Source organism: Leguminivora glycinivorella, chromosome 2 (assembly GCF_023078275.1).
Source record: "Leguminivora glycinivorella isolate SPB_JAAS2020 chromosome 2, LegGlyc_1.1, whole genome shotgun sequence".
NCBI classification, from domain to species: Eukaryota; Metazoa; Arthropoda; class Insecta; order Lepidoptera; family Tortricidae; genus Leguminivora; species Leguminivora glycinivorella.
In genome coordinates, this window is record NC_062972.1 from 17,418,399 (window position 1) to 17,436,740 (window position 18,342).

The 18,342-nt window shown below is 36.7% G+C and overlaps 1 protein-coding gene across 1 annotated transcript in view; it reads left to right on the forward strand.

Moving 5' to 3' along the window:
* LOC125238675 (Down syndrome cell adhesion molecule-like protein Dscam2) overlaps positions 1-18,342 on the forward strand; it is a 213,030-nt gene that overhangs the window by 97,671 nt on the left and 97,017 nt on the right. The window contains exon 5 of the mRNA XM_048146068.1: positions 15,252-15,306. Within this exon, the coding sequence (XP_048002025.1) occupies positions 15,252-15,306 (55 nt within the window). The remainder of the gene's footprint in view (positions 1-15,251; positions 15,307-18,342) is intronic.

The window sequence follows — 18,342 nt, forward strand, 5'->3', positions numbered from 1 at the left end:
CGAACTCTACATTATCTCATATTTTAATTCTTGAGAAAATGAGGAAGGTCTGGCGGCTCTGGGCTCTTAGTCCATAGAGGCCACATATACTAATTGTCACTATGACAAGGTATAAAGGTAGTGTCTAGGTACAATTAATGCTGTAATTAGTGACTGTGATGCTGAAAGTGTCTTTATTCTGGGTGATTTTAACTCGCATCCCAACGAGCCTTTTTGTAATGAACTTCTTAATTATTGCTCGGACCAATCGTGGATCTGTGCTGATTTTGATAAACTTGGCATGTATTCCAGTTGTTATACTTACATTAGTGAATCTCACGGGTGTAAGAGGTGGCTTGATCATTGTATTGTTACAAGTGCAGCTTGGCCTACCATTATTGATGTATATATTAAGTATGATGTTTACTGGTCAGACCATTTTCCACTCATAGTGAAGTGTAATTTGGGCTCCGTACAGCCAAAACAATTTATCTATAATCAAAGTAAAAATAGTGTTCTGTGGGGAGAGAGAGATATAGAGGAAATTGAGCTGTATAAAAATAAATGTAACTTGTTACTAAAGAATATTGACTTTCCCCAGTCTCTGTCCCAATGCTGCGATGGTATGTGTCATAACTTGGAACATAGAAATATAATTACCAAATTGTACTGTGATATTATTAGTGCTCTAAGTTTAGCTTCTATAACTTCTAAAAGTAAACTGTGTAGAAGGCATAGAGGTAGGCAGATCATGGGTTGGAATAAATATGTGGCTGATGCCCACAGGGAGTCTAGGAGTAAATTTCAGATGTGGCAACTTTGTAATGAGCCCTCAGCGGGTCCAGTGTATGAAGAAATGTGTAGTAGTCGACGCAGGTTCAAGGCCAAACTAAAGTGGTGTAAGTTAAACCAAGAACAGATAAAACTTGATAGGCTTGCTTCATGTCATTCCGATAAAGACTTCCGTGCATTTTGGAAACAAACTAATAAACTTAACATAAGACCTGGACTTCCTGTGAGTATCGAAAACAGTACTGAGCCGAAGGTGATAGCGAATAAGTTTAAGGAACATTTTTCTGTGAAGTCACCATTGAACTGCAGTGCTGCGGTGCCTGATGCTGGGGCAGCCATGGCCGGGGTGAATGTTACCAAATTATCTGCTACGAGAATTTCTCAGATTATTAATAGCATGAAGAGGGGCAAGTCTCCCGGGCATGACGGCTTGAGCATCGAGCATCTCCAGTATGCAGGTGCTCATCTGCCTAGGGTTTTGGCTATGCTTTTTTCCTTTTGTATGAGTCACTCCTTTATGCCAAGTGAGATGACTAAAACAATTGTTGTTCCTATCGTTAAAAATAGAACGGGAGATGTATCTTGTATAAATAACTACAGACCTATCTCACTAGCTACTGTTGTGTCTAAAATATTTGACAGTTTACTTAATGCTGAGCTTGATAAGTATTTGCAACTTCATGATGCACAGTTCGGGTTTAGGCCCGGCCTGTCCACCGAAAGTGCTATCATATGCATGAAGGAGACTGTTAAGTATTATACTAATAAAAATACACCTGTCTTTGCATGCTATCTTGATTTATCAAAAGCTTTTGATCTAGTTAATTATGAGCTTCTGTGGAAAAAGCTTTTGAGGCAAATGTACCTAGAGAAATAATCTATGTTTTTAGGCATTGGTATACTAGTCAAACTAATGTTGTTAAATGGGGTGATGCAATGTCTGATGAGTATGGCCTTGAATGTGGGGTTAGACAGGGGGCTTGACTTCCCTAAATTGTTTAACTTGTATATAAATGCACTTATCGAGGAGCTCAGTAGCATGCATGTCGGCTGTCGCATACAGGACACAAGTTTCAATAACATTAGTTACGCAGACGACATGGTGCTGCTGAGCCCCTCGGTAGGCGGGCTTAGGAAACTGTTACTAGTCTGTGAGCAATATGCTAACAGTCATGGTCTTAAATATAATTGCTTTAAAAGTGAATTAATGATTTTTAAATCTGGTAATAAGTGTCCTGAAGAGGTTCCTCCAGTGTTGCTTAATGGAGTGCCATTAAAAAGAGTGTATGTATTTAAGTACCTTGGCCATGTATTATGTGATGATATGTGTGACGATGAGGATATAAAGAGGGAGCGGAGGGCGCTGGCGACCAGGGCGAACATGCTGGCACATAGGTTCGGGCGATGCACAGTGCCTGTCAAGATAACTTTGTTTAAAGCTTTTTGCACATCACTATACACATGTGCACTATGGGCCAGCTGTACGCAGAGGGCGCTGGGTGACCTCCGCGTCCAGTATAACAATGCGTTCAGGGCGCTGTTGCGGCTGCCGCGCTGGTGTAGTGCATCGGGAATGTTCGCGCATGCGCGCGTAGATGGTTTCCAGGCCATGCTGCGCGCGCGGTGCGCGGCATCTTTGTGCCGCCTGCGTGGCAGCCGGAACAGCCTTCTGGCCGTCTTAGCTGATCGCTGGGATAGTCAGCTCCTCATACACTGGACTAGAATGCACTCGGTGGTGGCCACCTACACATATAACTGAGTGTATGTGGCTGTTACCAAGGCACCTTAATTAGAATTAGAATAAGTTTTTTTAAAAAATGTATTTTGCTCACTGTATGGACTTTGGTCTGAAATAAAGATATTTTATTTTATTTTATTTATTTATTTTTTTTTTTTATAAAATGGGTCGGAAATTAAATGCACACATTCACTGCACGTTCTGCGTCATCTTATTTACAACTAGCTTTTGCCCGCGGCTTCGTTCGAGTTAAATTCGAAAATTACGCAATGCCCCATACAAACTTCCAGTCCCCAAATAATTTATAGGAGACAAAAAGTAGCCTATGTGACTCTCCATCTCTTCAACTTAAAAATCACGTCAATTCGTCGCTCCGTTTTGCCGTGAAAGACGGAGAAACAAACAAACCCACACACTTTCCCATTTATAATATTAGTAAGTACCTAGTATAATTTAATTTTTTTTTTGATGAATATACCTAGTCTGTTAATTTTTTTTTTATGAATATTTTGCATGTTAATTTTTTTCTTGTTATTTAATACATGTTAATTATAAGATGTAATGTTTTGAAAAGAAGTGGCAGTTTCTTGCCGGTCCCATAGTGGATACCACCCTCCCAACTGAGGGGGGACTGAAATCTTCTCGAGGCTGAGGCGTAGGGTTAGAGCCGGCGTAGCTTTATTTGACGTTCATATGCGCATTGTAATATGCCTACTTAAAAAATAAATAAATATTTCATTTTCATTAGTGGTTTTTTATACAATTTCACATACAGTAGAACCCGGTTAAAACGATCACGTTTAATACGATTTCCCGCATATTACGCCATTTTACGCCGGTCCCTACAATTTGAGACTTGTTTTCAGACATTTTTTCACGGTTAATACGACTCGCGTCCCCGCTTAATACACCATCTAAAACCACCCACCTCGCATTACTTTACAACTTTATTTATGCGGGTGACAAAAAATCGGAACTAATTGTACTGTACTAATTACGCGATTCTGGCGACACCGCCACCCGTAAAGATAAATTTGTAATTTATTGTCCTAACTCAGCGGTTAGTGCTATAGTTCGTACCTACCTACATACACTTCGCTCATTATCACTGCTGCGGTGTTAAGTTTCTGAATTCTTTGTCCCATCTTTGGTTCAGTGATGTCAAAAATAAAAGAAAAGCATTATCTCTCCAAGAAAAAATAACCATATTAAAAGTTTACGATTAAAAATCACAATTTTTTCACGTTTAATACGATTTCCCGTATAATACGCTTTTTAGGCTGGGTCCCCTCAGAATCGTTTTAAGCGGGTTCTACTGTATATGCTGCTGTATAAAGCTGCACACGCTACTTGGGTAGATTTATAAGTGAGGTGTACAAGCGTGTTGGTTAGGCGCTTGAATATGCATGAAGAGAGCTGTCCAATCTTGTAATAAGAACCACAGAGCATCCTACTACACCCACTTGATTTGATGGTGCACTCTGTTCATAATTATATTGTTTCTTTTTATATACTGTCAAACAAGTCTGTCAGTAAATAAGAACTAAGAAAACTATAGGCATCCTTTTCTCTAACACCCTAAAGAAAAGGGTGCATATAGTTTTCTTTGTTGTTATTTACTGACAGACTTGGTTGACAGAGTATAAATGAGGAGGCACACTGACATTTTATCCCGCCAGGCGGCGCCTGTGCAAGTGCCTAGGCATGTCACTGTCATTCACATGTGTGAGAGAGAAAAAAATATCATCTTCTCACTCTCATGTGTGAAATTCTTTATCTGTGAATCCGATATCGGATCGGATAAGTGAAAACGGACTAAGGTGGCGTCATCTGTCACAACCTTTGAGTGTGCCTCGTCATTGCATACCGTTATTATTATTACGTTACTTTCACGACGCACGACATGATCATGTAAGCTGAAATAATTTATTTTGAGGAAACGAAAATCTATTCCAACTTTTTTTCGCACTATCTGTTTGGGTAAAGGACTAAAGGTACTACTTAATCACCTTCTCTAACTAACACATGAGGGTCTCTCTGAATCTGAACATGGTTTGACTTGCTCAAAATACACCTATAAATACAATTATTAAATTATTGAAAGGATGAAAGACAATCTAAAAATGTTTTTTCTTTAAAATAAAATCAATGTAATACCAAGGATTATTTATATAGGATTTACAATCTTCATACTAGGAATCGTAACTCCATTATTAGCGCCACCTATTAAATACTATCATAACTACATTTGATGCCTACAAATTCATGTTCTTCAAAATGTGTTTGGCATGATATCATGATATTAAAATAAAGAAATATATCATTTGTTCTTATAAAAAATAAAACATGAAAAAAATATTTGGGGAAAATATGATTTTGGCCACTGCCAGGGTGCAAAACAGCGCCATCTAGTTTTCAGCCTAAAAGACCCATACATTTCAGGGGTACGCTTATTTGTATGGGCTTTGTCAGTCCCGTTTTAAGTAAGGTGTATTAGGGTAATTCCGAAAGTCGTCTAATTTCGAAAGTCGCACAAAAATCACCGTTATTTCCATCATATCAAGATTCCCCTTTCGGAATTACCAGAGCATTTCTGTCATTCGGAATTGCCCTAATGCACCTTATATCGTTCTTTGTAATGCCTAAGTACCAGTATTTGCTAAAGGTAGGTGTTCCACAGTTCCCATACATATATCGAGATTGAATGTGGAAATGTATACATATATCGTATTTGGCAATCGTTATCTTCGTAACGAACCGAACATCTGAGCCATGTTTGGAATTACATACAACTCATGCTCGAAAGGATCGAGTAAAGATGTACACACAATGGTCTAACGGAAAAGTTAAAACTAAATATATTTGAGACACCCCGTAAGTAAGAGGCATTAAGAGTCTATTGAGCAACTTTTATTAAGCGACCAACCCTGAAAACGTGAAATGAATTGGCTACATATTCCAGACAGTTTGGTTGTGCCATTAATATATTTTTCAGTACAGATGGTGTTTTTTTTACGCACTAGTGCGAGAAGTGATTCATTATATGCCAGGTCGAAACTTTCAAGGCTCATCTGTACTGAAAAACGTCGTACGATACACGTGCATAAAGGAAATTCGTAACTCGTGTCGATTTAAAACACTCCCCATAGCTGGGCACCGTTAATCAAATAGTTAACTTCGATAATCGTTAATCCGTTACTTAAAAAGTTAACTTCGTTAATCGTTAAAGCGATACATTTCGGTATATTTAACGGAAGTTAAAGTTAATCGATAATCCGTTAACACGTCATAAAAATAGGACTCTACTGTAGGTATTATGTATTTCTATTTACTAAGTATCCACCAAAAACCATTAAAACCTGTAACGCCAATCGGTAAAAAACCGAAATGTAATCATTACGGTCTCTTCGGGCTTTTACCGCCGTTGGTTGGCTAAATCCTAGGTTTTACTTCGGATTGGTAATTATTGGGTCATTCATGCGGTCGCGATGATCGTGGTGCGTTGGTTCTTCAGATTGAGATTTGAGATGACAACTCGATGCTGTGGGCCACGATAACTTGGTAGAGTAATCTAAGGCCCGCGCCGGACTCTAACTCGATGCGTCGGTTGCGCGATTTGTCTGTCATTCCTGATGATTGCACTCTATTCCCAGGTTAGTGATCGATCTAGCACGCCTAATAAGATTTAGAAGATCACGAATAAGTGATCCAAAGTCACCAATTGGTCGTTAGAATGTTTATAACCGACGGATCTGCTTTTACCGATAAAACCTAGGTTTTGCCGTACTACGGGCTTTCACAGTAGCAGTAAGAACGTGGTTTTTGCGGCGCAGCGAGCCGCTTGGGGTGCTGGATTAACGATTAACGGACTCTATGAAATTTAACGGAAGTTAACGAATCCGTTAACATTTTTTAAAGTTAACTTAAAAGTTAATCCGTTAATCGAAATGTTAACTTCGTTAATTAACGATTAACGGATTAACGAGTTAATGCCCAGCTATGACACTCCCTTCGGTTGTGTTTTAATTTATCGCCACTCGTTTCGAACTTCCTTTTTTACGCACTTGTATCGTAATGTACTATTTCATGGTATGTATACATTGTTAATGTTTGACCTGTAATAGGTGGTCTGAGGTTTTCAGTGGCTGGTGTAACTCCCAAGGAAACATTTTTGTATAAAAAACTGAAGACGCTTTTTGTTACACTATTGAATCTTGTTATTGATACTGATGTGATAACCGAACATTTTTTCTTAGATTTTTCCAAAGCTAATGTTAAACATAATTTACTAGGTACGTATCATAGTATAACGCAGCTTTATATCAGGAAAACAAAGTCAATATAATATGTGTGTGGATCTATGACCAAAATCACAAGTAAATTACTTTGGAAAAAACAATATACCAAAGCAGTAACAAATACCCAAGAAAATAAGAGGAGTTAGCCGTTGTTTGCAGATTGTGTAAAACTTAGTTTCAGAGAAAATTTATTTTTAGAAATAACATACACTTAAAGTATTTACCGGAACATTAAATAAAAATAGTATTTTATACAATCGTGATATACTTCTTGCAACCAATTGTTTGTAATAACTGTCTCTGATTGGTCGATAGCGCGATAGATAAAAGAAATGTTTTTCTGATGCAGAAAAATTTGCCTGGTATCGCAAATTAGTATAAAACTTGTATGAAGTTCTATTTTTGAAATTATTACAGTTAAGTAAAGTGAACTGTAATGAAATATTATAGTTGACTAAGTATCATAGACTATCCAACACTGAAAAATCAGCACTTATAGTTTAGTCTGTGGTGTTCTAATTGACAGATTAAAGGCGACGAGTAGAAAAACCATACAGCCTTATACCTTATGTAATGTATTCGTACATAAAAAGTAAATATGCTGATTGCTTAAAATTCGATATTACGATTTTTTTCGTAAAACATGGTTATCCAAAGTATATTACTTCAAATATAATCAAGAATACTCGTTTATTCAAATCTTTCGGGTTCTTCAATTACACCGTGTATAGACACCAATCCAAACAAAACTTTTTCACCTACACCGAGTCATGTATCCTGCTACTTAGTATTCCACCAGATAACGGTCAGTACCACACCTCGAGCCGACTCGATAAATAATTCAGGCCCCCGCAATGTATTAGAGTACTGCTAAATATTTATAAGAGTCCTATTTACTAATGAACTCTGAGAGATTAATTTTGTGTATGCTTAAGTAGAAATTTTAGGTAATTTCTAGATGGATATTCGGGCAGTTGGGAGGGTTACCTTAATTGGTTTTAAATAGGTACCTTGGCAAAATGACGTATAATAAGTTAAGACCAATTTTGCTGAACAATTTTTGTCTCAAATCGGTATTCTCGCTTTCATTTTAAAAGTAGTAAAACTGTAGACCTCTCAAATCCTCTTAGCTTTGTGTAATAAATGTATTTTGATTCAATTATGTTGAATTATGGTTAAGTCATTGAGAAAACTTAAATCATCTCATCATATTCATCATTTAGATACCTACTTAACTTTAACGTTCTGAATGAAAAATTTGCCTGTAAGTACTTGGAATTAACCCCAAATACTTGTTTATAAAAATTAGAACGATTTCTCCAACTTATTACCTATTTTCCTAATTTACATTTTACATAAAGAAAAATAACAATTCGACGTAGGAAAGGAAGAACCCCTTAAGCGACATTTTTTGCGATATTGAGTTATATATATATCGATGGATCGGCTTTTTTTCTGCGTCGTTTGGTGCGGGTTAGGAAACGATCTGAGGACTTTGATGTCGCTTAAGTTGTCCTAGAAATATTAGGCAATTTTAAAAAATATCCCTTCATGCGACACAAAATTCGACTTAAATTTAAACGATGTCACTTAAGTGCACAATATTTATGCATGTACGCGCTTAAAGTGTTTAAAAAAAATGCCCATATTGATAGTAATGGCGCTTAAGTGTTTATGCATAGTACATATCTTACATGGTTAGGCGCTTAATTGGTTCTTGCAGTATGCTAAGGTTGTTTTAAATGGTTATTTCAGTTATAATATACGACTACACAAGGCGGTTCAATCGTTTTTCGTCGCGTAAAGGGTTCTTCCGGGATTATTTTCAGGTCATTTTACCTTAACCGACACTTATTTCGGAAGTTTCCAAGTTTATTTAATAACATAATAATTAAATAGGTATTTAAATTTGATACAATACGTGTATAGAACATAATTCTCTTAAACGACTACAAAAAAGATACGATTTTTTTTCTCAAAAATAAAACTTTAAAACGCTCTCCTGAAAAATTTGCAAAATGTCGCTTAAGGGGTTCTTCCTTGCCTACGTCGACATTATTTCGAATAACGATTGGCAGTATAATTATAATTTACAGCAAGGTAATTTGTAATTTTCCCATTCGACTAAACGTCCATGTAACGAGTACGCACGGGTTCCTGCTGATTGACATACAAAAGCAATATTTGCCGCTTGGCCGATAAGCCGGGCTCAAGTGAGCGTCCGACCGTCGTCCGAGGGATTCACCGCTGCGGGATTACTGCCATCTTGCGTCGGACGTGGCGACATCTAGTTACGGTGACATCAACAAATTCCCTACAACTAACTGGCATCAACTCATATCCTCTAGGGCTTCACAATCCGAATAAATACATACGGAAAGTACAAATTAGCAGAATTATGAAGGCGCAGCAGGAGGTGTAATTTCTTCGTAAAAACACTCTCAGCTGTTTCCTACCTGGTTCTTGAAGCTAGAGTAATTATAAACGTTAGCTAGAGCAATGTTTTTTTCAACACAGATTATTACATATTATCATTGTCTGTGTCGGTCTGTCTGGTCCATCCTGCAACAAAGACTCGACATAAGGACTTAATTTCTGGATTTAAGCGTTCCGACGGGCGATCATACATAGTTCATGTCATAAGATCATAGTGTGTAAAATAGTGTAAATTAATCCTTCGTTACAGCTAACTTTTTATTGTTTATCCTCCTTCATATCAATGTGATAAATACACGAAGAAAATACTATAAATCATAATAAAAATAGCGGTTGAGATCCCATATAAACCATGAAGGCACATCAAAAGCCTTCCATAACATGCCTTAAATACCGCTCCTCGTTATTGAAGCAATATCTCACTCTAGAAGTATTCCAAATTTCCCCGAATAATCCCTAGGGCTGTCACTTTCCCAAGACCACTCATCTGTATGAAGGGTGCGACCCCGTAATTCGCCTGTCCCGCTTGTCTCGAGAATACTTCGAGACATGTCGCAATCTCGTAATTTGATGCAATAATCTGTAGGTATGTGTAGCCGAATGTATTACAAACGCTCACGATAATATCTTTTACGTATCTATCTATCTCTATCGCTCTTGCGTATTGGCGCGACAGAGTTAGACTGGATTTTCTGTCGGCGGCTGGCGTCGCAGAATTGTCATTCGGCTAGCAGGCCAGGGTGGCTAGCCGAATGGCACAATCGCTCACGAAACGCTCACGAAACTAAGCGCTAGTAGATATCTATCTCTATCGCGCTTGCGTATTGGCGCGACAGAGCCAGCGGCGTATCGCTTTCGTTTGGCGTCGGAGAAATGCCATTCGGCTACGGGGCCAGGCCCCGTAGCCGAATGGCATTTCTGCGACGCGAAACGCCACCGCAACGCCGCAGAAATGTAGTCTGGCTCTGTCGCGCCAATACGCAAGAGCGATAGATAGCTACGAAAGAGATATTATCGTGAGCGTTTGTTCATTCGGCTACGCACACAGCACAGTTAAGTAGACTCTAAACTTTAGGCTTTGATATTCATTTCTGTATAAACATATCTCTTGCAATAGGATAAACTTTGTAAATGTTTTTGCTGTTGATTATTTTTGCTGTGTATAAATATAAATAAGAGCTACACGAGCTTATTCCACCGTTCCCATTCTACCATAGGACTCTTAGATGCACGGCCGGTTTCCATCCTTTCTTGGTAGATATTCCGCGAATTCGCACGGAGCGCTTTGCTTCTTCTTATCTAATGCGCACTGCCAAGGAGTGGAATTCCTTGCCAGCGGCTATATTTCTGAGCTCATATAACCCGGCGACCTTCAAATCAAGGGTGAACAGGCATCTTCTGGGCGAGCTCACTCCATCGTAGGCCACGTCTTTGCCTTTGGCTAGTCTGTGGTCAAGAGTAAGCCCATTCATAATAAAAAAAACCGGTCAAGTGCGAGTCGGACTCGCCCACCGAGGGTTCCGTACAAACTTTCAAACTCCCCAGTTAAAATAATCTCATGTTTTCACATAACTCTAACGACTTGACTAGAAGACAAAAGTATAGGTACTAATGAGCATTATTGTGTATAGTGCCACCTCTCGGTGAATTCGCTAACTAATTTCCGCGACCATAGTATGTTGGTTTTTCAGGGATTATTCTTTGTAATGTTAACCGATTTAAACAATTTTTACTTTATTGGAAAGAAGATGATTTAAGTAACATCTCGTATTAATTTGAAGTACTATATACATCCGCAAAGGTGGGTAAATTAAAAGTAAAAATCTAAAAAGTTTTTTGTGAATTAAAAAAAAAGTTTTCAAGATATAAACACGATTATATTTTTCCTGTAATATTTAGCATAAAACCAATGTTTCCTAAAATTTACATAATTTTTCGTTGGTAAACTTCGGAGATAAGGGGGGGGAACGGTATTTTTTTATACATTTTCCTTCAAAATTCTTTTTTTTTCCACAACAAAAAAATTATAAAAAATAGTTTATTTACGTTCAATTTGAGCTCTTTCTAACGATACCCCACTTGACCTAGTAACTTGAAATTTACAGTTTGCCCCCCTTTCATTTTGGCCATTTTCTACAATTAAAATTAATAAATTTAAAAAAATTATACCTTCTATTTGTAGAGGTTTACAATGTTCACAACTATTCCAAATTTCAAGTTGATAGCATTAGTAGTTCTCGAGATATTTAGGAATGTGACAGATGGACAGACAGACGGACAGAGTCGCACCATAAGGGTTCCTGTTGTACCTTTTTGGTACGGAACCCTAAAAATTGTTCCTATACAAAGTAGTCCGAGAGCGGCTTTCTGTATCAAGTATGTAAGTATTAAATTTCAGCCTAACATATATCTAACATTATTTCAGAGTTATGAAGTAAATAAACTGTATACTGTATCCGATCTCTGGTTCAACCACAAACGAGTACCTAGACTATTATATTATAATATTGTATTGCATCAGTAAAAATAATTATGTTGAAATTAAACTACTTATTGCTACAAACTACGGAGTTGAGTAATCAGTTTGGTTAATGGTCGGGTGAATTGGTTAACATTAGTACCTACATACGTTGCTGCAGGGCTAGCACAATATTGGTGCAAGATTATATTAAGTACCTAAATGTCGCTGCGAGATAGACTACCCTTTCTTCTATGTCGCGACGAGATGCTGTTATTTATTATTATTTATTTAGGTAATTACAAACAAAAATCTCTAATTAATTTACAACAGTAACGTTAAACCAATAAGGTTTGTCTCGAACCTAATCCATTCCGCGGTAGATGTTATACAATACAACAATAATATAATTATGTAGGTATTCTATTAATTATACAATATCTGGGCGACCGAGCTTCGCTCGGTTCTATTTTAATATATCACGTCTTTAGATAAAAAAAAACTCTTATAAATACAAAAACAAAAAAAAGACAAAAAACAAAAACTTAATTTCTGGCCGGGATTCGAAACCCTGACACCTACGATCTATCTGCGTACATTAGACCGACCTCGTGCGACTGAGCTAAGCGGAATCGATGCGCGCGCGGCGAAATTAAGGACCATATTTTACGTTTACAAATGCGAAAGAAAAACTCGAAAACTCGAAAATTCGCGTTTTCCGGGATCTAAGGCTACGCTAGATCGATTTTTCACCCCGAAAACCCCCACAAAACAAATTTCAGCGAAATCGTTAGAGCGGTTTCCGAGATCGTCGGTATATATAAATAAATAAATAAATAAATAAATAAATAAATATACAAGAATTGCTCGTTTAATAGTTTATACATATTATAACCAAAACAACAAATCGCTAACATTGCACTGAGCGCAAAATAGCATTTAAATACGCCAATCATGTGCCAAGCTCTGCTGGACCGACGATTCGTTGCCAGCTACCACCCGCACCCGCTAGGCGAGTTCTCTGTTCGTAGATATATTTACTACATTTTTATAGGCACGAACATAGCGCCTTCGCAAAGGATACGTTCATTTAAAATTTACTTAATAAATTACCTATGCATTTACAGTTTTAATTTTTTTTTTGTCTAAAGTATGAAGAATAAATGAGCTATACACCTGTTATACATATTCCCAAAACCACCCAAAACTTACTCTTGCAATGTTTTTGCAATATTCTTATAAGCATAATTCATAATGTCAATAATACCCACATGCGTTGTCAAAGTCATATATCACTACAAATTCTTGTCACATCGTTACTACAGTGGCGCCCAAGACATGTTAGTAATTAAACTACGTTCCTCCTATTTCCCGAACATCTGCTCGTCAAATATCACGTTGTTTGCCGAAGCCAAATAACTTGTAACGCAAATATTTGGACAAATACCTACACGAGTAATACGCCCACGGCAATGTTAGGTTAAGGTCTTAGCATTAGAGACAGTATAAACGATTGCTTGTCAACAAATAGTTACCCCAAGATCTTGCTAGTAGGAGCGGTGATTCGTATTAGTTATTTTATACGTATTTTCGATGAGCTTAGGTCTCAATGTTGGACATGAGTGCATGTGTAGCGATCACAATGTCACTCGCAATAAAACGTTCGTAAGAAATATTTGAATTTGACCGTTCATCTACAATTAATTTCAAAGAATTTGTTAGTTCAATATTCGTTAAGTTAACAACTGTCATTTTTTTTTTTGATGAACTGATCGTCGATTGACTGTACAGTGAAGGCAGACTAGTCTAAAATGGAGTTCACCGGTTCAATAAAACCTATTCAAGTATTCACTCTTGCTATAATATAAAGATGCGAAGGCCATATTTTGCAGAAATTGCAAATGGCGAAAGCGCATACAATCCCTTCGATACATATGAAATAATACCTTAATAGATACATACAATACAATACATTACAAATCTACTTTATAGCACAACCTCAGAAATGTATATAGGACCACACACATTACAATAAATTGTATTACAGAGGTAAACAACAGGCGGACTTATCGCTAAAAAGCGATCTCTTCCAGGCAACCTTTGGGTAGTGGAAAAATGGTATTCATAACTTTAACTAACATACATAATTAACAGTTATAAATTTCTTTAAAAACTGTGATGATTTTTGATTTGATTCCAAACGCTCCATAAAGAAATCACCAAACACGACGGTGTTACCGCGAATATATTACCTGAGTCTCTACTTCTGCCCTCCCGGGACTTTCTTAGATGTTGTACCGAGTTACGCAGAAACATATTTCTCGGAATGTCAACATTTTTCTTTCTTGCAGAATACTTTATTATATCAAGCCTAGTCAAACTACTTTGTTCCGACATTGATTTAATGGGCAAACTCGTACATGGGAATGAATAACATAATTCTGTACATAGAACATAACGCTACCCATGTTCTAGAATTCATCGGTCCGAAAGGGACAGATTTTTCATTTAATTTGGTGTGTTCTTAACACAGTTGTAATTCTATAAGGTAAAATATACCAAATAAAATAAATAAGGACATTTACACATTTAATACGGCTTTTAGCAAAAATTCAAAAGGTTTTATACCTATACTAGCTTTTGCCCGCGGCTTCGCTCGCGTTAAATTCGAACATTGCGGAATGCTCCATACAAACTTCCACCCCCCATTTTAGGGAACTGGGGTGTAAGAAAGAGACAAAAAGTAGCCTATGTCACTCTCCATCCCTTCAACTATCTCCTCTTAAAAAATCACGTCAATTCGTCGCTCCGTTTTGCCGTGAAAGATGGACAAACAAACAGACAAACACATCACTTTCCCATTTATAATATTATATTAGTATTTATTTATTGGATTTATTGAGCCACTTTATGTATTGACTTCGGCTTGATCATGCGGTAACTTCAATCATCTCAGTCAACTGTCAGTTACCGAGGCTTCTCACTTAATTAATTAATGTTATGGCCGTATAATTACTCAATTACATTCCGTAACATGCTAGTGTGATCATTGATCACATCACTTGGTACTGATAGTGTTATGAATTGAAGTTTATCTCTCCTGGGTGGTTTATCGTTCTCAAATTTGAATATTGTGTTAAAATAAGCATGGATTTTTAGGTACAAGTTTTCAAAAATAGGTACAGCCAGCACCCGGTTTTCCCTTTTTTTTATGGGATAGGAGGCAAACAAGCAGACAGGTCGCCTGATGGTAAGCGATCACCGCCGCCCATGGACACCCGAAACACCAGAGGTGTTGGAGGTGCGTTGGCGGCCTTTTCTTAATACGAGTGTCAATAACTTATAAAAAAAGTTCAAGTGTCAATAGCTTATTTATTTAGAAAAATGAATCAACCGTACTTTACGTGGTGTATGATACACAACGTAATAACTTGGTACTTTTTCATCGAGTACTAAATTACAGCAATTTAAATCAATTCAGATTTTTATTATTCAGTTAAATTTTTTATTTTCAGAAAGATTTATTATTCAGTTATATTTATTGTTTCAGGGTCCTCATTGCAATTACAAGGCGACGTAGCTGAGACGTCACAAGGCAGTCAAAGGTAACCCTAGAGATCTAAATTCAGTTTCCTAGTTTAGAATTACTTTAAAGACTCGAAAAACGTAATTTCGGCGAAATAGGTATCCAATTCTAAAGTACAGTTTGAGTATTTTGAACTCGGCATAAAACCATACCAAAATTGTTTGTCACATTAATAATGAAAGTTTTAGATAGAACGGCTCAATGATAATCGACTGTATAGATGCGTAGCGTAACTAACTAAAGTTAACTAACATTAGAGTAATTCCGAAAGTCGTCTAATTTCGAAAGTCGCATAAAAATCACCATTATTTTCATCATATCAAGATTCCCCTTTCGAAATTACCCAAACATTTCTGTCATTCGGAATTACCCTAATACATACTTTAAATACGTTCTACTTGAAACGTTCTCGAAAGATACGAAAGAAAAAACATACGAATTTTAGATAGGTTGGTTACAATCCGTCACATACGACGCAAATAATGAAAACTGTATCAAAGTGAATCCGGATCCGACGCCTCGTGTCAGGGTGCGTAGCCGAATGCACAAACGCTCACGAAACGCTCACGATAATATCTCTTTCGTAGCTATCTATCTCTATCGCTCGTGCGTATTGACGCGACAGAGCCAGACTACATTTCTGCGGCGTTTCGGTGGCGTTTCGCGTCGCAGAAATGCCATTCGGCTACGGGGCCAGGCTCATAGCAATATCATAGAGTGCTCCGCTTGTCTCCGCTCCCTTAGATCACGCCATTCATACCTAACGGGCATATGTGACAACCTACAGTCAAAATATAACTTCTATAGCTTATGGAATTTAAGAAACGACACTTATTTGTATGTATCTTTCAGGAATGAACAAAAATAAGCATTATGACGTAAGGATGTAACCACTAACCAATGGTTATGAATACGGTTAGAAAGATTTGATTTACTAACGATAATTTTATTAATTATACAATATGACCTTCATCTGGGCAATCATGGTTGCGTGATAAACGATAAAACGTCATGCCATCCTTTCCGCACTATTTTTACGTGCGACAGGGACGGCCTGACGTTTTATAGTTTATCACGCGACCATGATTGCCTGCCTGGAGGAGGTTTTAAGTACTTAATTCTAATCACGACACGTCGACGTTCAGCGTTAAGATGCATTTTCGCTACATACGGGGACATCCATGTTATCGGCTACGACAGTAGGACGAAGCGCTACGACCGTAGGTCAGCAACGTATGTGTTATGGAACTACTAGGATTTTGACACCTTAAGGGGCTCCATTGGTTTTCTTCGATTTTTGACAAGTTTTGAGTTAAAACTCCTAAATTTGCACTACAGATAGAATTATAACACCAACGGCCATCGGTTCTTTAATATTTTATCTCTAGTTGTAAGAGCCATATTTAAAAAAAAAACATACTTATTTTTTATGATTTTTTTAAACATGCTCTAAACACTGCACTTTTATCGAAATTTGATTTTAGTGGAGGGTGTTACATACATGAAATTGACATGTTTGGATTAAACTTTGACTTTTCTGAAAATTATATAGATAGATAAATAACTTTACATGTATCCATACAACACAACATATAAAGAGAGACTTTAATTTTAAACTAATTAAAACAAAATTTATGACCAAAGAAAACAGTTTTTGACCCTAAAATTGTTCAATTTTGATGCCAAATATCACAGAAACAATGAGCTGTGAAGTAATTATCAGATACTATTTTGTTTTAAGACGATGCTGTTAATGTGATCTTTGGAAACTATCATAATATCAATGGTTTCAAATCGAAGGTCATTGGCGCAGGGAACGCCCTTAAATAATTTCAATCAAAGTGGGTGGTTATGGAGATTCATATCATATTTGAACATATTAGTTTTGCTCGCTAGTAACACGTGTCGAGGTCACAATGATAGATAATTTACAAGGCGGTAAATAATTGGAAATGTAAACCGCTTCAAGCATCTACGAGGTCGTAGCACTTGTTACGAGTCTTTATGTCAGACATCTACACATTAAAATGTTATGTTTTTCGATTTTTTATTGTGCACAGCTATAACAGCTAGATGGGCGAATGTGTGTTATGAATGTTTAAGGTTTTGTGAGTCGATGGATGACAGGTTGTCTAGTATTTTTGTTTAAGTTTTGTTTTGTTATAAAATTTGTATTTTGTGTACAGCGAAAATGTATATACTCTATTTCTCGGTGTATTGGCTTGTCTGTAATGCCGTGTAAATATATTGTTATTAATAAATAAATAAATAAATAAAAGTAACTATTAAGATTATGTTCTACACTATAGCAATCGGAAGTTATTAAATGCCTCCGCAAAGCCATTGAAGTTTCTAGTAAAAATATTTACAAATAGTATATCCTAGTAAAAACTTAACACTGTGTACACGTACATAATATACATTCGAAAAATAAATTGCAACACTTCGGTGTGATAATTACATAATTGTATGTTATTTTTTTTGTTAACCAAATTACAAATTATCAGTAAAAGTATGACTGATAAAAATTGTAGGTATGTAAAAAACTTATAAATGTGAGGTATGTAAAACATAATGCTCAAAAATAGGTAATGTAATAAAACACAGGTATACATATTCTGCTGAAATTCAAAATAATTTAAAAATAATATCACATTAATAATAGAATAGAATAGAATAAACATTTATTCGTGAACACAGGCAAGACAACAAACATCAACTCAAATAAATGCAAATGTTTACATACTACTTCATACATATAAATATATATTATGTAAAATATGCATACCGGTTGTTTAACCACACGCCGACTCACGCCCATATTTCACATATTTCTAGTAGGCTCCCAAGGGAGCGGAGGGCAAGCACTCTCAGATATTACTTAAGGCTCGACGTACTCCGCGATGTGAGAATGAAATCTGATATGCCAATATATTAAGTTTTATATGTTCCTTCTGTTCAAGAAAAATCATAATAAGGCTGTTGACTGGTCCAAATATTTACTAGATAGCGCTATAATGTTAATCGCTTGAATTATATTAAATCCTTGTTTTCT